This window comes from Tribolium madens, unplaced genomic scaffold (genome assembly GCF_015345945.1).
Source record: "Tribolium madens isolate multiple individuals breed KSU strain unplaced genomic scaffold, Tmad_KSU_1.1 Scaffold_7;HRSCAF=85;Tcas5.2_LG10, whole genome shotgun sequence".
Lineage (NCBI taxonomy): Eukaryota > Metazoa > Arthropoda > Insecta > Coleoptera > Tenebrionidae > Tribolium > Tribolium madens.
In genome coordinates, this window is record NW_025401050.1 from 11,321,636 (window position 1) to 11,344,246 (window position 22,611).

General features: G+C 34.0%; 5 protein-coding genes across 5 annotated transcripts; 1 reads left to right on the plus strand and 4 right to left on the minus strand.

Moving 5' to 3' along the window:
- Nucleotides 1-46: 46 nt before the first annotated feature.
- Nucleotides 47-919, minus strand: LOC123009994 (protein OPI10 homolog). The gene is made up of 2 exons (XM_044406595.1): nt 768-919; nt 47-716 (listed from the first exon to the last, which is right to left on the minus strand). The coding sequence occupies exons 1-2, from the start codon at nt 801-803 to the stop codon at nt 165-167; spliced, it is 588 nt and encodes a 195-aa protein (XP_044262530.1). The 5' UTR covers nt 804-919; the 3' UTR covers nt 47-164.
- Nucleotides 863-13,742, plus strand: LOC123010207. The gene is given in 15 exon segments (XM_044406909.1): nt 863-1,012; nt 1,320-1,470; nt 4,332-4,397; nt 4,444-5,040; nt 6,675-6,863; nt 6,912-7,948; nt 7,994-8,341; nt 8,395-9,895; nt 9,898-10,070; nt 10,126-10,294; nt 10,702-10,988; nt 11,041-11,298; nt 11,893-13,231; nt 13,284-13,528; nt 13,586-13,742. Coding segments are annotated over 14 exon segments (6,381 nt in total). The 5' UTR covers nt 863-1,012; nt 1,320-1,332; the 3' UTR covers nt 13,620-13,742.
- On the minus strand, nt 11,295-11,963 carry LOC123009996 (deubiquitinase DESI2-like). The gene has a single exon (XM_044406596.1). It carries the CDS (start codon nt 11,827-11,829, stop codon nt 11,314-11,316), a length of 516 nt encoding a protein of 171 aa, XP_044262531.1. The 5' UTR covers nt 11,830-11,963; the 3' UTR covers nt 11,295-11,313.
- LOC123009989 (bromodomain and WD repeat-containing protein 3) lies at nt 13,632-19,991 on the minus strand. Its single transcript, XM_044406590.1, has 11 exons — nt 19,850-19,991; nt 19,736-19,794; nt 19,367-19,691; nt 18,493-19,318; nt 17,517-18,344; nt 17,304-17,463; nt 15,711-16,118; nt 14,885-15,660; nt 14,590-14,837; nt 14,392-14,543; nt 13,632-14,345 (listed from the first exon to the last, which is right to left on the minus strand). Exons 1-11 carry the CDS (start codon nt 19,881-19,883, stop codon nt 13,746-13,748), a joined length of 4,416 nt encoding a protein of 1,471 aa, XP_044262525.1. The 5' UTR covers nt 19,884-19,991; the 3' UTR covers nt 13,632-13,745.
- Nucleotides 19,992-21,021: 1,030 nt separating this feature from the next.
- Nucleotides 21,022-22,387, minus strand: LOC123009993 (odorant receptor 49b-like). The gene is made up of 5 exons (XM_044406594.1): nt 22,351-22,387; nt 21,577-22,306; nt 21,428-21,527; nt 21,276-21,380; nt 21,022-21,231 (listed from the first exon to the last, which is right to left on the minus strand). Exons 1-5 carry the CDS (start codon nt 22,385-22,387, stop codon nt 21,022-21,024), a joined length of 1,182 nt encoding a protein of 393 aa, XP_044262529.1.
- Nucleotides 22,388-22,611: the final 224 nt, after the last annotated feature.

A 22,611-nucleotide genomic window follows, 5' to 3' on the forward strand; every position in this document is an offset into this window, starting at 1 on the left:
GCGCCACTATCTAGATCAAAATTTTCTATGGTTCAAATAAGAATAATTAAAAAATCGATATTTTATTCAATTAAATATAATTTTACATTAAAAGCTTGTGAGTTTTGCTTAACAGCCGCCGTGATCCAGCTTTGATGAACACAAACACACACACTTGTCTCAGTCTACGTTTTCCAGAAATTGGGGTTTTGTTGGAGTCTCCGTTCGAAATTCGTGTACCAATTCTGCACCGTGGCTAACGGCACATACGTAGTAGTGGGATCCACAACCATTTGTTGTTGCGTCACCGAATAACTCAATACAAAATTCATGAAATTCTCCAACATTTTATGAGCGAAAGTAACATTATTACTGGGATTATTCGCCGATTCGATTTCTCTTATATTCGCAAGGGGCTCAATAGCGATCCCGATTTGTGCATTATGCACAATATGACTTTGTCCGAATAAAATATTCATCGAGTCCCCCATCTCTTCCAGTTTCTTCAACGACGAGATTTTGAAAATCGCTGATGGTTTTGTGTTGGAAATGTGGCCGAGTGGTTGCCAATTGGGGGGCGCATGGGGGTCAGGCCAACTGAAGTACACTTGCCCGGCGGTGCCTTCGGGGAACGGTATAGCCCCCGTGAGGAACACCACTATGTGGTTAATACTGTCGGCGTCGGGGATTGTTGTTATGAATTGAGTCTCAGAGATTGGTTGGAATTCGGTTTGGACCTGCAAAAATTTGATTAAAATTGCTGTTTGGTTTTTAATAAGGGGGCTAACCGGGCGTCCTGATACGATCAAACCAAACATTGCCATTATAAATCTGAATCTTCTAGAACATTTCCAAAATTTGTTAGGTTAGGGACGCAAGACGAAAAGTCACTAAATCACGAATTGCCAACTGAGAGAAACGTCAAACATGATTGTGATAATAGTGAGACGGGAGTGGAAGTTTGTGTAAAAAAGTGTTTTTTTTTTGGATTAGACACTCCCCGAAATCGTCCAAATTTCAATTAAACACAACAGTAAGTGGGAATTTATTTAAATTGATTTAATTTAGGGACAGTTGGTAGTTTTGAAACGATTGTGTTTTGTTATTTCTCGTTAGTGTCATTTATTCGTCAAAAAAGTGAAAAAAAATGCTTAAATTTCAATTAAAGTTAGTTTGTTTTGAGTTCTTACACCATTCCGTAAGTTTATTTATGTTTTTTTGGGGGGTGTAATGTGGGGGTGGCACACCTCTGAAAAATCAATATTTTCAAGGCTGACTTGATGCGGTTCCAAGCATGGATGAACTTGAGCTGAAAAAAAATGATTTTTTTTTGGTTTCAGATGGGTTTTCGTGATGTCTTTACCGGTGTCGCAATATGAGGCTTTGCTGGCGGAAGTACGCGGTTTGAGACGTAAAGCTCAACGCGTACAACAGCTAGCGACACCTCTTTTATCAAATTTTTCTTCTTCTTCTTCTTCTTCCAGTAGTCAGGTAGGTAATAAAAAAAAAACACTCGTCATGCTCTTATAATTCAAAAAATCAAGTCGCTTGATAAGAAATTGTTTAGTCTGCGGTCCGCTATCGATTTTTCTCTTCTCAATTCCGGATGCATTTTCCAGTCTCTCTCTCTTCGAATAAATAAATGAGCGCAGTCTCTTTCGTTCCTGCATTGCACCACCTCCTCGTGTGTGTTGTTAATCATCACAAGGAACTAATTTTATGTGTGTGAGCTGTGTGATGAGCTTTAAATAAAGACGGGACGAATCGAGTCGTTGTGTTTTGTTTGTGATTTAAGACGACGCGATTTTGAGTGAGTTTTTCACTTGTTTTTGACTTGAGGTGACTAAAAAAACACGAAAAAACATCGTTATTTTGTATTGACAAGAACCATTTTTAGTGTTGTTTAAAATACGCGTTTCGTGGTTATAAATTTGGACTTTGTTTATGTAAAGTGATCCAAAGAAGCTGAATTTAAAAAATCTTTAATTGTAAGTTATGTTTACACAAAAAAAAGTTTTAAGTTGAAAAAAAATAAGTCGGACAATCTCTTATATCATGGTAGAAAACGTTAATAAAAGCCCAGATTTGGTTTTATAATTTTTCTAATGCGTGTGATTTTGAAAATATGAGTATATTAAAAATAACACAAATTGGCAACGCTGTAATTAATTTTGAACCACTTTCTGCCTGCACTCAACAATTTAAAACGTTTGTTACTATAGAAACCAAAAAATTTTTAATGTGCTGTTGCCAACCTTACAGAAAATCTCTGTATTTGACAGATTTTATTTTTTTTTGATATTCTAGATGCATATTTTAACGTTTTTTTCGTTAATAAAAGCCCAGATTTGGTTTTATTTATACCTTTCTAAAACGTGATAGCTTGAACGCTCTCACACCCGTGTAAAACGTTATTTAACTATCTTTGTCGCACAATAATAATTATTTTTTTTCCTGTTGGAAAATTTTGAAGCACTAAAAGTAGAAATTGGGTGATAGTAAAAAACAAAGTAGTAGAGTTTTATAGAGAAAAAAGGCCTAAAAGTGCATAAATGTTGCGAACCCGAGAAGATTTGCCCGGTACTAATCTGAGAAAAAATATGAATTTTTCCAAGCTAATTGAGGAAACAAATTTAAATTTATTATTGTTTAAAGTCATCTGAAAACTTTAATATGCGTTTTTTGAGCCCACTGAGATAAAAATTGACGAAATTGTCCCTTATCTAACTCGTGGCTAATTGGAAAAATTTATTTAAATCAATTATTTTTGCGTCTTTTTCAAAGCACATTCGATTTTTTTTTGGATAATCGGTGAGGTTTTTGTTAAATCTTAAATTTGATTGGTTGGACACATTTGTTAATTTATTGGTTCAATTACAAGGGCCAATAATAATCATTTCCTATTCACGTAATTACCACTAAGGTGAGAACAAACCGGTTTTTATTTCTTATTGGCCAAAATTTGACAAAAACCTAACAACGATAAGTAACTCCACCCATTAAAAAAATCGTGAATAATTATTGAATTTTCAATGGAATTTTTATAACAAATCAGCGTTTAGTGTGAGTTATCTTACTTTAATTGGGTCTAATTTTGCACAATGGGTGGAGCCAACCCCAAGACCAATATGAATCATGCACTTTCGATTATCAGACCAATAAAAAGTAAAAATAATTCAATGCGTTAAAGTTGAATGTCATTGGTCGATCGTTAGCCAATCAATTACGTCTTTTAAAATCAACCAATCAGAACACGTCTTAGATTTTTCGACAAGAAATTTTGAAAATAATTTTTCTAATGCGCGTGATTTTGAAAATATGAATATTTAAAAATAACACAAATTGGCAACGCTGTAATTTATTTTGAACCACTTTCTGCCTGCACTCTACAATTTCAAACGTTTGTTACTATAGAAACCAACAAATTTTTAATGCGCTGTTGCCAACTTTACAGAAAATCTATACATTTGACAGATTTTATTTATTTTTTTTGATATTTAGATGCATATTTTAACGTTTTTTTCGCACAGATTTGGTTTTATAGTTTTTCTAATGCGCGTGATTTTGAAAATATAAAAATATTTTTTTGATATTTATTCTAGGTGCATATTTTAACGTTTTTTTTTTTTCTAATAAAACACAAAATTACCTTTTCTTTTGATATTTTTGTCTATAACTTTATGGTTTAAAAACCATTATGTACGTTCTTTTTGAATCACGCTGTATATTTAATTTGTTAAAAGGTTTTTAGTCCAAGGATTTTGCAAGGCAATACCAAATACGAAAATGTTCTTTCACTCGTAAAACAAGCTCAAATCGATATTTATTAAAGTCGTAAACAAGAAAACTCTGACTTTACCTTTGGGAATAAACATTTAGCACGTGCAATTCGTATATAAAACTAAATATTGCGGTTGACCCTTAGACTTATCGATTTGGACTCGGGGTGAAGGTCAAAGTCACAATATTAAAAGTGAGGTAGGTAATAAAATTCTTAAAAAAATGATTTCAGTTTTATAAAAGAGAAAGATTCGCCGTGAGATAATCCCACACAATGAATGTTGAAATAATTTTTTCTTATTTCCGTCAGCTGTTTCTAATTTTTCATCAAAGGTGTGACTGAACTCTTGGCTCGTTTTTCAAATAGCACCACACACAAATTTCAAATAATTTCTAGGACGGATAAGTGAAAGTTTTCAATAAAATTCTATAATTAATTAATCCCAAACAAACATCTGGTCGGTTTCATCTCAATTGTTTGTTTCTCTTCGAATTTACAGCGACACTTAAAAATTCATCAATTTGGACGAAAATAGCACGACCATATGTCTAATTAGAGCTTTGTGTTTTAGAATGACGGAGTGAAATTGTGTACTTCCCACGAAATGGAACCTTTATTGAGCTCATCATCAACAAATGTATGTAGTTATGGAATGAAAATATTACAATAAAAATAATTTTTAGTGTGATGATGATCCATGGTTGGAACAACCCATCACTAAAACCTCGATTGAAGTTACCAGTGTGATGAGTTTTGCGTCAAGTTCTGGCGGTGGTCTTTTTCTCGGCTCTCCCAGTTTATCACGTCGTTCATCGCAACAATTAGAAGCCAAAGTCGATATGGTTTATAGTCTTTTAGCGATGTTAAGTGGTCAAGAACATGCCGATATGGGTGAAACACTCTTAGCTTTAAGTACAAATCCAGAAAGTTGTCTTGCAATGCGCCAATCTGGTTGTATACCATTATTGGTACAAATGGTACAATCGGATCGTGAAGCTGAAACTAGAAAAAAAGCAGCACAAGCCTTACATAATTTAGTGCATTCGCAACAAGATGAAAAAGTCAAAAAACGCGAAGTGAGAGTTTTTAAATTATTAGAACATACAAGGGCCTACACTGAAGCAGTAAGGGGGCACCATGAAAATGAATTTGAATCAGAAGAAGATGATAAACATCCGGTACAAACAGTGGCACATTTAATGAAATTGTCATTTGATGAGTTGCATAGACAAGCTATATGCACCCTGGGAGGGATTCACACAATTGCTAGTTTAGTCGAGGTAAAAATTACAGGTTTCTGTAAACCAAATTGTGACAAATGACTACGTTTACACCGGTGTGTCTTACCAATTGTGAGAAATTTGTAACTTGTGGTTGTAATATACAGGGTGTTCCGTTTTTATTGTTACAAATTTGAATAGGTGAATATTCAATTTTAAGACAAGTTTCCTATAAACGTGTATCAAAAAATGTTCTGTAAAGGGGTGCGTTTTTAATGGAAAAAACGTAAAAGAACTCTTTTTTTGTGAAAAACTATTTTTTTGCTGAAAGTGGCAAGAAACTTCAGCCAAAATATGTAGTTAGTTTTTTTTTATCGTAAAAAAACATACCATTTTCAACTTAATTTGCTAATTTTTTGGCCGATTTGGGTAAAATTTTACTTGAAGAAGACAAAAATAATTTCGTTTTCGTCCCCTAATTTGGGTGTTTTAGCAAAATTTTGTGAAAAAAATCAGTTTTGGCCCAAAATAATAATACAATTTTTTGCCTATTTATTTTTGGGCATGTTCTGATCAAAAACAATTAAATTTTTTTACACAAAAATAAGCAAAAACACCATTTCCTATCTAATTAGAAGATTACTCGGCTCACTTGAACAAAATGTCGCAAAGGAAAAGTGCATTTTTAAATGAAAAAATTAAAAATAATGTTATTTTCGACCAAATTTGGTCATTTTTGCCAAAATTTTCTTTTTAAAAAAACAGCTTTTAACTCATAAACATATTATATGCTTTAAAAGGTGTTTTTTTGCTTGTGAATAAAATTTTTCGAAAAAAAGTAGATTTTTAGTCATCAAAATAGAACAGTAATTTGAATCAAGTTTGGTGATCTTGAGGCCTATTTTAGGGAAATTTTTCGAAAAAAAGTTTCTAAAAACATGTTTTTACTCTCGAAAATGTCAAAAATGGCATAATTATCGATCTAATTTGGTAATTTTTGGACCTTTTTGAACAAAATTTTATACTAAAAAGGTTCAAGGATAGTTGAAACGGCAAAAATATTATCATTTTCGATCTAATTTGGTATGTTTTAGCGAAAAAACTCAATTTATTAGCTCAAAAATGTATTTGACTGCTTAAAAAAGCAAAAATAGCACAATTTTTATCAATTTTTGGACCCGTTTTAACAAAATTTTGCAAAAAATTTAATTTCTGACTGAAGAACTTTTTTAAACGCATCATTTTCGATTTAATTTTGTGATTTGTTATCTTGAAGTCTTATTCAAAATTTGAGTTTTTCTTAAAAACATGCTAAAACGTTCAAAAAAGCAAAAATAGCATGATTTTCGACCAAATTTGATCATTTTTGTTTTCGGTAAAAACACAAAAAATAAGTGTAACATGAATATTAAAAAGATTTTACTAAAAAAGAGTAAATTGTATCGCAAGAGACCTCTTTTTTGTAAAACACTATGAAATATTGCCCTTTCATAGGAAGCTTTTATCTTAAAATTGAATATTCTATCACCTGTTTAAATTTGTAACAATAAAAATGTAACACCCTGTATAATTATCATTCTTATTCAAGTAATTTGCGTATTAAAGTCGTTGTTTATTGTTTTAGAGTTGGTAATAAATGACGTGTAAACGTTGTCAATGTCAGTTTTGACACATGTCAATTTTTTTTTTACCAGGCCGAGCATGCGAATCATGGAAGTACCACAACCGAGCAACACTGTATTTTAATGCGTCGATACGCCTGTATGGCGTTGACAAATCTAACATTTGGTGATAGTGGCAACAAGGCGTTACTTTGTTCGTATAGGGAGTTTATGAGAGCATTGGTGGTACAATTACAAAGTCCTAGTGATGAATTACGACAGGTATCTACTTTACCGACTTTTATAATTTTACTAAATTAATAATTTAAGGTAACGGCGAGTGTTTTACGTAATTTATCGTGGCGTGCCGATGCAACAAGTAAAGAAATTTTACGTGAAGTTGGCAGTGTTAGTGGTTTAATGAAATCAGCAATGTTGGATAATAAAGAAAACACTTTGAAATCTATTTTATCGGCTTTATGGAATTTATCGGCTCATTGTACGGAAAATAAGAGTGAAATATGTTCAGTAGAGGGCGCTTTGGGTTTCCTCGTTGACACACTAACTTATAAAACACCCTCAAAATCGCTTGCGATTATTGAAAATTCCGGCGGTATTTTACGAAATATTTCAAGTCAAATAGCCGTTCGTGATGACTATCGTGAGATTTTACGACGTCATAATTGTCTTCAAATCCTTCTTGATCAATTAAAATCACCAAGTTTGACAATTGTTAGTAATGCTTGTGGTACATTATGGAATTTGTCGGCTAAATGTTGCACCGATCAAGAATTATTATGGCAAATGGGGGCACCAGCAATGCTTCGTAGTCTCAATCATTCGAAACATAAAATGATTGCGATGGGATCAAGTGCGGCTTTGAAAAATTTATTAAGTGCAAAACCAACACAAATGTTACCATCTGTAATGGACTCAACAGCGTTGGCTATGGATTTACCAGTATTGCCAACATTAGGCGCACGCAAACAAAAAGCATTATTACATGATTTAGATCAAACGTTACTATCGGAAACTTTTGATAATTTAGAGAAAGAATCACCAAAGAAATGTGAAAATTCCGGTTTTTGTAGTTTAGATGAGGCAAGTACGAGTTATGAAACGAGAAAGAATTTAAGTTTGCCGTATTTTGACGACTCAAATAATGATTTAAACAATGGAAAATGTTTCAAGAGGAGAATTGAAAATAAAAATTTGAATGTTTGTTCAGATTCGGGATTACAAAGTTTTGAGATTGATTCAGGTTCGAGTTCAATCGATAATGATAAATGTAAAAAAGATGATGAGAAGGATCACTGTTCAATTGAAGATGTTTCCGATTCGGATAATCAAGTTTGTGACGATTCAAGGTTGGTAATACTGTTTGTGTTTTTTCTTTAATATTATTTTTACAGTTTTTCTGGTCTTACGACTGTTCGACGAGAAGTAGAGACGAGTTTTTCACCGAAATTTAAATATCCCACTGCATCATCAAATGTAACAATGTTTGAAGGTGACATTGATGAAATCGACATGGATGATATTTCGATACATTTCGAAGAAAAACAAGATACCGAAAATGAAAAAATTGAAACGCGTAAACTTAGTGGTATTCCATTACCGAAAAGTACTATAAAACAAGAGACAAACTTGTTACTTGATACACCAAAGAAAATCAATCAATCATCGGCTTTACCACGACCCCAGACGAGTACACCGATTGTGGGATCAAATCAAACCATAAAAGTTGCAAATATTGACGAGTGAGTGATGTTTTGTGTTTGTTTTATCATTTTTACTTGTTTTTTTTTTGTAGAATGGAAAAATCAAGTCCTGAAGAGTTTCCATTTTTGGATCGTGATCGTTTTTTGGAACGCAGTTGTGAGGAAAATAATCCAATGGATAATCGAATGTTGGATCCGGATGCAATGATTCAATCACTTGATCGATTCACAGCTGAATTGGTATCACAAGCATCACATCTTCAAAATGACGAGAAATATAAAGACAATACGTGGAATGAAGATACATCACCGAATGAAGTAACATTTCCGAGTATTTCTGGTAGTGCACCGAATGTCATTACTTTCGAATCGGAGGAAAATCACAATGATTTTTCATCGGTTAGCACAATGACTGAATCAACTTTGATCGCAATTGAAGCTAGTAAAATGGCAACGGTTTTTAAAAATGAAGCTGAAATGTCATCAAGTGTGACATGGCTTGAATTAGATAAAGTTCAACCTCCCAGTTTACTCGAATCGTTTAATTCCGATGTGAGTAAAAGCCCGAAATTGACAACACGTAAAAAATCCTTTAGTTTAGTACGTCGAGTTTTGAGTAATTCACAAAATTCGGATAGTTTAGAACAGGTGAATGATTTTGATACGAGTTTCCCCGAGTTTGTTATCAATGGTTCGATTAATCGTAATGTAATGACGTCGAAATTGACCGATTTGGATAATATTAATCCACCGTCGTTGTTTAATGAAATTACAGATCTCTGTAATTCGCTAAGTGATGTACCGACTGAAGCTATAGGAAGTGAAACTGAGATTTTTGAAGATTGTCAAACACATATTGATGATGTTACCGAATTTTCGGATGCTAATAGTGCAACTCCTATACAATCGGATCCAAGTAGTCCGGAAATTTCACCAAAAAAAAATAAAACAATCAAAAAACCGATGACTTTAAAAGAGAAACGAAATTTGGCAAAAGATCGTTACAAGACTTATACAGTGGCAGCAGCGGAAATGTTTTCACAAGAGGAAGTGACAACAAGTGATTATCAATCAATTGATACTCAAAAAAATGAACCTAAAACGAAGTCTAGCATTCGTAAGAATTTCCTTCAGAAACGATTAGAGAATAAAGATCGCTTCAAAACGCAAACTTTGAGTCCAAAACCAGATTTAGACCTCGAAAAAGAGGCAAATTTAGTTTTGAAAAACTTGCAAGAGACGAAAACCAGTGAAGAATTATTAGATTGTGAAACATTGAGTTTGGTTTCCAACGACGATGACTCTGAACAAAATTCAGTAAATTATCGAACGTATCACAAAAGTTGGGGTTTAAAGAAAAATATTCCGGTTATTGAACCGGTCACAAAACCAAAAATTGTCAAACCTTCTGAGGAAGAAGACCAAGTCAAAGCAATCCGAGGTCGTCGAAAACCTCTCTATTCGAAACCGACCCCCAAATCACTCAAACCATCGAATTTGGTGCGAAATATCACAACTTCGATCAAATCGGTGGCTGTGAAACCACCCCCAAGTGGGGGGGCTTCCAAATCTAAACCGAAATTGGAACGTCAAGGAACGTTTACAAAACAAGAAGCGGCGAGTTCAACAGTTACGAAAACTTCACGAATTCCGTCGAAAATTCCAGCGAGGAGTTATGGAAGATCAACGAGTGCGGAGAGTACAAGACGAGTGCAAAGTGCAGGGAATGGAGTAAAGAGAGCTTCAATACCGGCACCGAGAAGTGCGAGTAATACGAATTTGAATACAAATACGAAGAAACAAGTAACGAGTAAAATTGCGAGTATTTGGAAGAAAATTGAAGAGAGTAAGAAACAACCAGTGAATAAGAAGGATACAAGAGTTTGGATCGAGGCGAAAGGCGAGTCGGGGGGAAGTGGAGGTGTTGTAATGAGGGGGAAGAAACGGGAAGGGGATGAAGGGAAAAGAGTGTCAAGGTTGGGGTCGTTCATTGTTATGGACGATGGGGAGCAGAATTGACGGGTTTAATGCCATAAATATATTTCTAGTCCGATTTAGTAGCATTTTATGTAAAGACTGTATATTTATTTAGATTTTTTTTATTAGAAATGTATATAATAACATGTTATTACTTCAAGTAGTTTTCTAATATTTGTAATAATCATTGTAATGACGAAAATTCTTTAAAATTGTACTAATTGTATGATTTGTGAAATAAATTACTCAATTTTAGTGGGCGTTTTTTTATAGTAACTAGGCAACGTTTGTTTGTTATTAGTTACATAAGAGTTGTTACGTTGGTAGTGTCAACTGTCAATTTGACAAGTGACACAAAAACCCAAATAAGTGAAACTAGAAATGTTTTTTGTGTAATAATTCGTGATTTTTGTTAGTTTTAGTGTGGTGAAAATGACGACGCCAAGTCGCGAATCTCTTTCGGTAAAAAATTTACATTTTCTCACTACTCGTTTCAGGGGCCTATTTTTCAGCAAAAAAGCGTAAATAATGAAGCCGTTCAAGTGGTAGTCCGTTGTCGGCCTATGAATGGGCAAGAGAAACAAGCCGATTGTAGTCGTGTCGTTACCGTTTATTCAAATCGTGGGGTTATCGAAGTTGAGAACCCGAAAGCGAGGAGTGAAAATGAACGCAAGAAAATCTTCACATATGATGCTGTGTACGACTGGAAGTGAGTCTAAACCGAAAACAGGGGGGCTGTTGTGGTCACACTTTGGTTTCAGTGCTTCGCAACAGTGTCTTTACGACGAGACAGTGCGCCCCCTTGTCTCGTCAGTCCTTGAGGGTTACAATGGTTGCGTGTTTGCGTATGGTCAAACCGGGACTGGGAAAACCTACACCATGGAGGGGGTTGATTGTGAGGAGGAATGGGGGGTTATTCCACGAGCCTTTCAGCAAATTTGGACTCATATAAATCGGACCACTGGAGTGGAATTTCTAGTCACAGTTCGATATTTGGAAATATACATGGAAGACATCAGGTAAAGGGATTTATTTTAGAATAAATCAGGTAACAATTTGTGTAAACACGGTATAAAACTGCCCAAATAAGCCAAACGATTCACCCAATTTGGGATTGTTTTCTTGCATAAAAGTTTAGTAAAAGTCGCCGAAAAGTGATTACAATTATTGTAAATCAAATGGTATTTAATACCACGAAATTTTCGTCCTAATTTCACTACAATTCTTGCGATTTCATCACGTGTTAAATCCGTATCACCAATATGAAGTGTTTCACGATATTTTAATTGTCCATTATGCATATTGAAAAACTCTTCAAGGATTTGTTCATTTCGTGGTTCAATTTCGAAAATACCACTTGTGTTGTTTTGATGCCCTGCAAACCCGTATTCAATACCGTAGATTTCCACTCCTGAGTGAAAAACACCCAAACCTAGAAAATCATTGATTTTAAACATGTCGTAGATGTTGAGTAAAACTGGTTCAAGATTCTTCTCGAAGGGGATTTCATCTGAATCGGTTTGGTGGAGTCCACATGGGTTGCAGGGCATCACTGATAATTTAATTTGACGTTTTTGAAAAAAAAATTAACGTGTCATTGTGTCATTTTTCAGAGATTTGTTAAAAATCAAAAACTCAAAGTCACTAGAACTTCGGGAAATCACCGGTAAAGGTGTGTGTGTCACTCATCTCCACTCACAGACATGTCAAAGTGCCGATGATATGTTACGAGCAATGCGAGTGGGTAATAAAAATCGTACAAGTGGTGCAACAAATATGAATGAACATAGTTCACGTTCACATGCAATATTTCAAATTGTTATTGAAATGGCTGAATTACATTCGAAAAAAGTAAAAGTTGGTAAATTGAATTTAGTTGATTTGGCTGGTAGTGAAAGACAGTCAAAAACTGGTGCAACTGGTGAACGATTTAAAGAAGCAACAAAAATCAACAAAGCTTTGTCCAGTTTAGGCAATGTTATTTATGCACTAGCTGAAAATTCCCAACATATACCGTATCGTGATTCGAAATTGACACGACTTTTACAGGATTCTTTAGGTGGTAATAGTAAGACAATAATGATTGCGAATATTGGACCAGCGAATTGTAATTATGAAGAAACTATAATAACATTACGATATGCGTATCGTGCAAAATCGATTAAGAATCAACCGATTAAGAATGAAGATATTAAAGATGCGAAATTATTAGCACTTCAGGAAGAAATCGAACGATTGAAACATTTAATTGAAATGAAATCAAACGGTGGTGAATTAGACGATTCTGAAGTGGTTTTAGACGAAAGTGAAACATCCGATGATGAAGATAGCAAAAAAGATGAAAGTAAAAAGAGATTGGAATTGGGAAAAATGGAAGTGGATGAATTGGCGAAAAAATTGGAAACTTTAGAAAGTCAAATGGTACATGGAGGAAAAAATATCGTCGATAGTGTAAATGAAAACGAAGTTAGATTAGAACAACAAAAACTTGAGATTGCAGCACGAAAAAAACGCGAAATTGAAATGCAACAAAAAATCGAATTGGAGGAAGAAAGTTGCATCGAATTGAAACAAGTGTTTGCAAGTCTTCAACAACAAGTCGATTTTAAAAAGGATAAATTAAAACGACTTTATGCTAAACTCCAATCAATCCGACAAGAAATCAAAGATAATCATAAGATTTATATGAATGATCGACGCGAAATTGAGGAAGCCAATGATGAAGCTTCGATGCAATTAAGACAACGTTTTCTTATTATTGATAATTTTGTACCACCTGAAGAACGTTCACGTTTAATTAATTTAGCACAGTTTGATGAAGATAAAGATAATTGGATGTTGAAAAAAGAGAAGATTGATGCGATTACAATGGAACGGCCTTTGGGGCATTGCTATCGAAGGCCTATCTCGGAATATGCCATTACGACTGGACAAGTTGTACCAAAATATCGAGTATTTTAATAGTTTTTTTTTTGTTACTTGAATTAATTTTTTTTTGTTTTAGGGTGAAAATGTGTTAGATTTGAAATTAGATATGCCATTACGAATCACACAAGATTACAACAGTCCAATAATTTGTCCCCAAATTAAAGCAACTGTCACCAATATGATTTTACACGATGTTGAAAATAATACAATTGTTGTTAAAGCTTTGCCTCATACAGTTAGTGCAAGAAACACTTCGAAATTGGAACATGAAGGCAAATATAAACAAGCGACAAAATTCGTTATAGATATGCAGAATTACAGGTGGTTTTTGAATAATAAATTTAATTGAAATTTTCATTGTTTTGTCTTTTTTCTAGGACTAAAAAAACAAGTGAACCGGTCCATTGATTGAATCTAGTCAGCTTGTAGAATTTTATTTTCGTATCTAGTCTTGTCCATGTAGCTTTGTGATTTTGTGATATTTTAGCTTTATTCACAGTATAAAAAAAACATAACAAATAAATACTTAATACTATTTTTATTTTTTCATCAAGGCAGTGACCCTTGGATTTAATTTCCTCACTCGTCCTCTACTACTAACACTTGTTAAAAACTCTTTCTCATCTTCCTCACTCTCACTTTCCACATATCTAGAACGTTTCTTTCTATGTTGTCTCACTGAAATTAAAGGTTTATCATCGCTATCTTCACTTGATTCTTCTTCATCCTCCGATGATGTAATTTCGTTTCGTTTTCTACTTCGCGTCACTGGTTTATAACAACTATCTTCAGAATCATCCGATTCTTCGTCGTCTTCACTATCTTGATTCATTTTTTCCACACTTGACACACTCTCTTCACTTTCCGACTTCACTTTAGTAGTTACTTTGACACTTTGTAATTTTTTAAGTGGTTTATTATCCTCACTATCGCTACTATCACTCTCGACATTCTTCATTTCTTCTTCAATTTCACTCAATTCAGACGATGATGACGATGAATTCGTCCCACTTTCTTCTTTATTATTTGTCTCTTGGGTGGCAGCATAACTTCGTCTTCTTGCCATTTTCCAATGTTTGATTAATTTACTTATGTGTTCCTCGAAAATTGCAGCTAGTCGAACAGTCATGACATAAATCTACCAAAGAATTTGTTTAAAAAAGAAACAAAAACACAGCACTCACCCTTGATCGTTTATTTGTATTATAAGTACGCGAATTTTGAAAAATTAATCTCATATCATTATAAAATTCATTAGGTGTTTCGTATTTGTCACTGAATAATTTATCCTTGACGGTGCTCAAATCCATAGGTGTCTCGATTATATCATGATAATCTAAATAAAGAGTTTAAAAGGGGTGAAATTATTGATAAATACGCACCTGTATATTTTAAATTATTAACAGGTGTCCGAAAAGGCACTGAATCTTCACAATCCCAAATTGCTTGAAATAAAATTTTTGCTTCGGATTTCCAATCACTAGCATGTCTTAAATATCTAGTAGGTAATGAACGTAACATACGACTACTAGATGGCGGTATTTCAACATCGACTTCAGTATCAGTCGAGTCATAAGTATCGACTAATTGATGATAAATTGCGGTTACGTCAAGATGAGTTGAACATTGTCTAATGTAACATAAAAATTAATTTAAATTAATAATAAAGAGACATACTTAATTATCCTTAGACATAATTCAGTTAAGATTCTTGCATGTTTCACGATGATACTATGGCGTTCATTGAACTTTTCTGCATTGGTCGCTAGATGGCGTACATCGAATTGTGCAGCGGTCACTCGACGATAAAATCTATTCTCAAATCGGGCTTTAATCGTTGATAAATCAACTGGATATTCCACTATGACAGCATAAGTTGGATAAGTATTTAAATCGACTGGTACTAAAAACGGCTCGGCTATTGCCAATTCCATTACTTTAGCTAAACCAGCTAAAATATAACACGTGACTGTTTCTCTATCATTGGGCCAATCATCAGCTGTTGGTTGATATAAAATACTTTGTAATTCTTCTTCGAGTACTGGTAGTGCTTCACCAGGTGTTTCTGGTACTCGATTATCATCTAATGGTTCCATATCCCAAGGACTCATCCTTTCCAATTCATCATTATCCCATTTAATTTCATAACAGAGAAAAGGTGAATCGGGGAAATCCTCACTTGCATTATTTTTACTAACAATTTCACCAATCCACCAACCATCATCGATCATACAACGAAATTTATCACCAATTTGCCAATTTCGTGACATTGCACAATCGAAATGTTGTTTTAAAACGAAAAAATCCAAAACATCTGGCATATCATGGTATTTCACTGTGAATATTTTACCATTAAGACGACCATCGTCGTCCAGTAGTGCCAATCGTAAATTACACAAACGTGGCGGTTTAACTTCGTATTGAATTCCCACGACTTTAACAAATTCATGACTCTGGAAACCGGAAATTTAATTTTTTTTAATTCAATTAAATTTCTACTAACCCTTAAATGTATTTTAGTCCATGGTAGAGTTTTACTATTAATTTCGTAGATTTTTTTCGTACGAACTGCATCCAAATACAAGTGGTGTCCTTGAGGAAAATAGACCAATTCATCGCCCATTTGTGGGAAATATGGTGTTTTTCTTGGTCTAACTTCAGTCAACCATTCACTCATTCGATACATTTCAGGTTGTTTGATTTTCATTGTACGAAGTGGGATTTTTTCAGGTGGTTCTTCTTCATATTTGTGATCGTCTGATTCTGAATTGTAATTGACTTGTCGTCGACGTGTACGTTTCGGTGATTCTCTATTAACATCTTCATTGACATCTTCTTCAGCCACCCAATCGGAATAACCCGTTGAATCACTTTCACTCTCCGATGAACTACTTGCTGAAACGATGAAAACCTTAAAAAAAAGGAAATTTAATATTTTTCAGTTTTTCTTTCAAAATAAAGCAATTTAGCTATTTTCAAACGAATTTTGCTCGATTTTAGTAAATTAATCAATCTCAATTTTAGGCTAAAATAAAGCAATTTTAAATCGACTTGGCTCAATTTTAAGCCGAAAATTAAGTATTTCAACAAACTAATGGTTTAATTAAGAGTTTTCTTCCAAAATAAAGCAATTTTTGGTATTTTCAAATCAATTTTGACCGATTTTTATACAAAATTAATTCGAAATTAATGTATTTTATAAAAATAATTTCTTCAATCCGAATTTAAAATTTGTGATATTTTCAAACGGTTTGGCTTTATTTTAAGCCGAAAATCAACCTGAATCAAAGCATTTCAACAAAATAATTCTTTGAATAAAAATTTTCTTCCAAAATAAAACAATTTAACTATTTTCAAACTAATTTTGCTAGATTTTAGATTTTTTGAAGCAATTTGATATTTCAAATCGATTAGCGGCTTAAAATTGAGCCAAATTGATTGGAAATGTCACATTTCATCCAAATTTCGAATTAATTCTGTATTAAAATAAAATAAAATTGAATTGAAAATAGCTTTCTTTCTTTATTTTAAAAGAAAACTCTTATTCAAGCAAGTATTTGGTTAAAATACTTTGATCCCCGGCTTAAAATTGAACCAAATTGATGGAAAATATCACAGATTACTTTATTTCAGCCTAAAATTGAGATTGAAGAAATTATTTTTATAAAAATACATTAATTTAGAGTTAATTCCGTAATAAAATTGAGAAAAATTGAATTGAAAATAGCTCAAATGTCTTTATTTTGAAAAAAAAACTCTTATTCAAGCAAGTTTTTGGATGAAATACTTTGATTCAGGTCAGGTTGATTCCCGGCTTCAAATTGATTGAAAACATTGAAAATTGAGGCAATTATTTTTTTTTAAATACATACATTTTGAATTAATTCTGTATTAAAATCGAGCAAAATTAAATAAAAAATAGCTCAAATTGCTTTATTTTTGAAGAAAACTCTAATTTAAGCCAATAGTTTGTTGAAATATTTAATTTTCGGCTTAAAATTGAGCCAAAAATATCACAAATTGCTTTATTTTAGCCTAAAATCGAGCAAAATTAGTTTGAAAATAGCTTTATTTTGCAAGAAAACTAATAATTTACCGTTTTGTTAATATCATCTTTGGCTGGACGAATCCGAATCGGATTTCGTTTTTTCTCACTTGATTTGCTCGTCTCGGCACTAGTACTAACAGTGATCATGTGAGGGCGCTGACATAGTTGTCTTTTATATTCCTGCATTTCCATATTTTCCATCATTTCCCTAAATAAAATTCAATTAAATTAATTAAAACGAGAAATTAATGAAAACCGTACACATCCTCTTTGATTTTTTTGATATGAGTGTGGTTCAAAGGTGGTACTAGGATATGTTTTTTCCATTTCATATTTGGATCACTTTGCCAATCACCGGTACTTTGTCTTATTCCTTCGTGTCGATTTTGAGGCCTTTGATACTGGTTTCTTGACTGTACTTCAGCTTCTTGTATCACCTCTTGGGTACCTTCATTACCAATTACGACATTTGGTACCAATTGTTCAGTGTTGCAATGTTCCCTTCCTGGTACTAATCGTTGCAACATTGGCGGATATGGATTACCATCAATATCAACAAGAAACGGTGGTGGCATTAAATGTGGTGGAATTTGTGTTTGTTCATCCAAAACATAATTATTTACATCACGTACCAATGGCCGATAATCCGTATGAAAAAACAATTCTTTTGGTAATTGCTCAAATAAACCATCACCAGTACCAAAACCAAAAATCAATAAATGACCATGTGAATCCGATGCAGCAACAACATTACCATCAGGTGACCATTTTACATCAAAAATTGCACCATAACCTTGATTCTCGATTGTATTATTAAAACGCGATATTATTTCACCTTTATACAAATCCCATATAAATAATTGACCATCATGACCAGCCGATAAAATTACATTATGATCATGTGGATGACTTTCAAGCACATAAATCTCATCAGTATGACCAGTTAAGATTTTATCAAGTTGGCCACTACGTACATTCCATGTTTTCAATGTATGGTCACTGACGGCCGTTATGGCCCAAGCATCAGAACGGTCCCATGTCACCATGGTCACTTTCAATTTTCGCGCCTCTTCCGCCATCTTCTTCGTACTGGAAAAAATAAACATGACATGTAACCATGGAAACACTAGACACGTTACTATGGAATTACGTCAACATGACATGTAACTATGGAAACACGAGGGACGTTACTATGGAATTACTAGATTTTTGTCGGGTAAAGTCCCTAAACGCCCACCTTGTGGGTTTCACCGTGTTGCTGGCGGCCGTCATGTGTAAATACGTGGTTTTCCACTGTTGCGACTCAAAACTCCAAATGATTGCCGTTCCATCTTTGCTTCCTGATAAAAATTTGAGTCCTTCGTGGGCCCATTGAATCGAATCGACTCGATCATTGTGTGCTTCTGTTTCGAGTATTCTATGGGGGCCTTCATCACCTTTCATATAGTAGACACGTACGTGATGATCGGCTGATCCTGTCGCTAGAAAATTACCACCTGGACTAAATGATGAACATATCATTTGTGCTTGTCCTGGTCGCATTTTCTCTTGATACATTGTTGGTTTAGCACGAAAATTGACTTTTCCACCGGGTTCGTGTGTATAAGCCCAGAAGGCGACCGAACCATCGGTACTTGTCGTTATTAAATATTGAAAATTCCATGAGGGGGAAGGACAGAAATTGACAGAGGTGATCATTCCGGTGTGTCCGGTGAGGACGGCGATTGGAATTCCGGTTTGTAGGTCCCAAATCCGGAGGATTCGGTCTATGGAACCGGCGGCAAGAAGGGTGTTTTCGAGGTTGATGGCAATGTCGGTGATTTCGGAGGAGGCGCCCCGGAATGTGGCGATGAGACGACCGGTGCGAGACGACCATAATTTAATCAAAAGATCATCAGCACCTGTGATTATATAGCGACCGGAATAGTCGAAAAGGAGACAATAGACGGCTGAAAGGTGCCCCAAAGTGCGTCTCTGGAACTGCAAACCACTGTAGAGTTTTGGGGCGATGATCCAACGGCGTGAAATTGGCCCCGAAATCTCACGCCCCCGTAAAATATTCGCTAAAAAATTTGATTAACTCATGAAAAGTGTTATTAATGAAAACTCACTAATGTTTGACGAAATGTGGACTCGGTTACACAACGGGAGAAAATGTTGTCTCTTGACATAATTACAAAGTTGTTTAAAATTGTACTCGACATTGCTACTATTGACGGCATGTTTTTTCAGGCTGAAAAGTGTCTCGATTTTTTCAGGTCGGGTTATTTTGTTTTGGGTGGAACTACCGGCACGGCAACACAATTGTAGCAAATAATCGGGCCGAATATTGGGGTATTGGTGCTCTAAATCGTCCAAACTTCGATCGTGTAATTCCCCCAACCAGTCAGTTCTTTGCGGTAGTAATTTATGTTCGGTTAATTCATCATGTAACGCCTGAAAACATTGATTTGATTCAATTGTGACTGAAATTGACGTACCTTTAGTGTTTTTTTAAGGGGGCCACCTGAGAGAAACTTGTGGAGTAAAAAATACAAATCTGAAATGGAATTTCGATAAAAACAGGGTGGGATTTAAATGGTGGTGACACTGACCAGCTGTTATCGGACTTGCTTCCGGATTATCCATTTGTTTCGCAAAATTATTGTAAATTGAACGACATAACCTCACTATATTTTTTCAACTGTCACTTGCAGTAAACAATAACAGTGCTGCCCTCAACGGGAGTTTGATGATTCTGGTCAAAATCAAAATAAAAAACAGAAATTGATGAATTTTTTTTATTTAAAATCAAGATTCACTGAAGTGATCGTTCAAAAGTAAAATATGCAACTACACATACAGTGGCAGACACGGAATTTTGGACATCAAATTTATGTCAGTTCAAAAAATGTCAGTGTAAGCCACGCTTTATTGTCATAATTGACGTTTGAAACTAAAATTTGAAAGTTTTAGTTGAAATTTATTTTTGACATCGATTTTCCGAAACAATAATGCCAGCAATATGTGTTTTAATATTAGTTCAATAAATTATTTTGATTTGTTGTCATTTTTTCTCGAGCTATCAGATAAAAAATACCAAAACCGAAAATGAGGTTAGTTGCTTAAGGCCCGTTTTACATTAAGTGTATTATGAAGTTTAAAAAATTGAATTCTATAAAATAAATATGTTCTAAAATTCTACGAATTTTTTGAGTTTTTGAAAGTGAGCGGTAGTAAAATCCACGCCCTTTGCTACGCCCCCTTTAACCACGCCCCTTAAAACGCCCAGTGTTTAGTAAAAAAAACAACATATTTGATGTGTTGTTAGTTGCATAACTTATTTTTTTTATTATGCACTAAATTTGTGTCAAAATTGCCTAACAAAAAAAAGTGCAATTAACTATACATTAAATATGTATAATTTTTGTCTAAACTAGGCATATTAAGGGGCGTGGTTTGAAGGGGGAGTGACGCTTTAAGCCATGCCCTTTTTTCTTTCACGCCCCTTAAAAATGCATGGTGTTTAGGCAAAAATCATACATGTTTCAGTATTGTTAGTTGTATAACTTACAAAAAAAGTGATGGGCTTAAATTCATGTGATGTTTTATTTTACATTAAATGCTTATATAAGTTAGTATCATTTGTTTCGGTGCAAGTATTTAACTTTCTTTGCGATTGTGAAAGTGATTGATTTGTTTCTTGATGAATAAAAGCCTTGTGGAAAGTTCTATTTCTGTTCCCCTAACGATCTTAATAAAGTAATGCTTGAGAAAATTTTCTGAATCATCTGAAAATTAAACTTAATGAAACAAAAAAAAAACAAATTATTATTTTTACAGTGACGAGAATTTCATTATTGATTGTTACAAGTCCTGCCCCATACATACTAATTCCTTTTTGTGAATTCAAAATAAGTAGAGTTAAATCACGTTTGGCTTTTGCATTGAAAACATACCAATTTGATTGGTAAGCAGCTTGAGCGAGTGAAATACTCTGAAATTGAAAATTAGTGAAAAAAAATTGTGAGAATTAGCTACTTTGTGATAGATTTGGTCACTTTGAACGGCAAAAATAATGAATTGGAGAGCTTCGGAGACAACAACGCTTAAAAGCATCGAGTATTGGATGATTTTTTCCAAATTCTGTGCAAAAATTGTTAGATTTGAGTCAAAGTGAGAAAAAAATTTACTTCTGATAAGATATAACCGACCAGAATGAGTGTTAATGAGGTCGATAAGACATGAATCCCAAACATTAACGATGCAATTTTTTTCAACTCGTTTCCGTATCTGGAAAAAAAAGTTTTGTATTTATTCCAGAAACAAGGTTTTTTTTTACGTTAAAAGTAAAGTGTGGTGTTTGACACAAATAGCAATTCTCTTGCGAATTTCTCTTTGAAATAGTTTCGATCTGGCTTTTGTCACAATTTCGACATTTTCGAATCCATAATCCAATTTTTTTAAGAGTGTTTTTAATAAAATAAACTGTCCGACGAGATGTTGTGCCGAATAAATAAAAACCAAATCGAAAACTGCATTTCCAAGAACCGAAACTAACAAATTCCAGTACATTAAAACGTATAAAATCTCATATTGTGGACTTTGGTCTTGATTAAAGGGCATCGAAGCAAGCGTTGGTAACCATCTAGTGCGCCCTTTTGGAATTGGAACATCGGCGAAAAGGGCATACAAACCGATATAACCCACCCCTAATGAAACATGCCCCAGGAGGAAAAAATTAATCAACTTGAACCGTTTTTCAAGCCCTTTTTCCAAAACCTCCCCTCCGATACTCAAATCCCAGAATTTCTCCGTTACGGTCCTGAAGAAAAACCCGATTTCTTTACGGTGATACAAAGTGTAGCACATTTTTAATATGACCAAAAGTGGTATGGGCCACGTGACTGAAATTTCCAAAATGTCCATTTCTTTTCTCCATTTTAATATAAAAATTGTTCTGGCTGTGAAAAAAACAATTTTTATTATTAGGATGAGGAGATAGAGGGGTATTAAGGAGGGGTTTTGGCTCCAAGGTTCGAAACAGTGACGCAAAATCCGAAAAGGATCCTCTGAAATAAATTTTGTGTTTTAGTGAAAATTTCGAGTTTTTTACCTTTGAGAGGGCGGTTTTGAATAGGGAAGGAGACCATGGTCGTGTGATTTATGCAAGGATTCGCGGAAATTAGGGGGTGGGATTGTGTAAAAAAATATTGGAAAATTTGATCAATTGTGATAATATGGGGTTATGGCTGAAAAATAGCATTGTTTCATGGAAAATTCAATTCTTGTCAAAAAAACACGTTTTGAAAATAAAAACATGTTAAAAAACAGTTGTTTTTTTTGGTACTATGTTTTACCAAGAATAAAATTTTTC

What these genes read in the sequence shown, in the direction of transcription:
- LOC123009994 (XM_044406595.1), bottom strand. Translation starts at nt 803, where the DNA reads ATGGCAATGTTTGGTTTGATCGTATCAGGACGCCCG. An exon ending in TGATCGTATCAGGACGCCCG is followed by an intron (nt 717 to 767) that starts GTTAGCCCCCTT and finishes AAATTTTTGCAG; the next exon opens with GTCCAAACCGAATTCCAACC.
- LOC123009993 (XM_044406594.1), bottom strand. Translation starts at nt 22,387, where the DNA reads ATGGTCTCCTTCCCTATTCAAAACCGCCCTCTCAAAG. An exon ending in CACCACACTTTACTTTTAAC is followed by an intron (nt 21,528 to 21,576) that starts GTAAAAAAAAAC and finishes TTTTTTTTCCAG; the next exon opens with ATACGGAAACGAGTTGAAAA. An exon ending in TCGGTTATATCTTATCAGAA is followed by an intron (nt 21,381 to 21,427) that starts GTAAATTTTTTT and finishes ATTTTTGCACAG; the next exon opens with AATTTGGAAAAAATCATCCA.
- LOC123009996 (XM_044406596.1), bottom strand. Translation starts at nt 11,829, where the DNA reads ATGCCCTGCAACCCATGTGGACTCCACCAAACCGATTCAGATGAAATC.
- LOC123009989 (XM_044406590.1), bottom strand. Translation starts at nt 19,883, where the DNA reads ATGGATAATCCGGAAGCAAGTCCGATAACAGCTG. An exon ending in CCCTTAAAAAAACACTAAAG is followed by an intron (nt 19,692 to 19,735) that starts GTACGTCAATTT and finishes CAATGTTTTCAG; the next exon opens with GCGTTACATGATGAATTAAC. An exon ending in TAATAATTTAAAATATACAG is followed by an intron (nt 14,544 to 14,589) that starts GTGCGTATTTAT and finishes CTCTTTATTTAG; the next exon opens with ATTATCATGATATAATCGAG.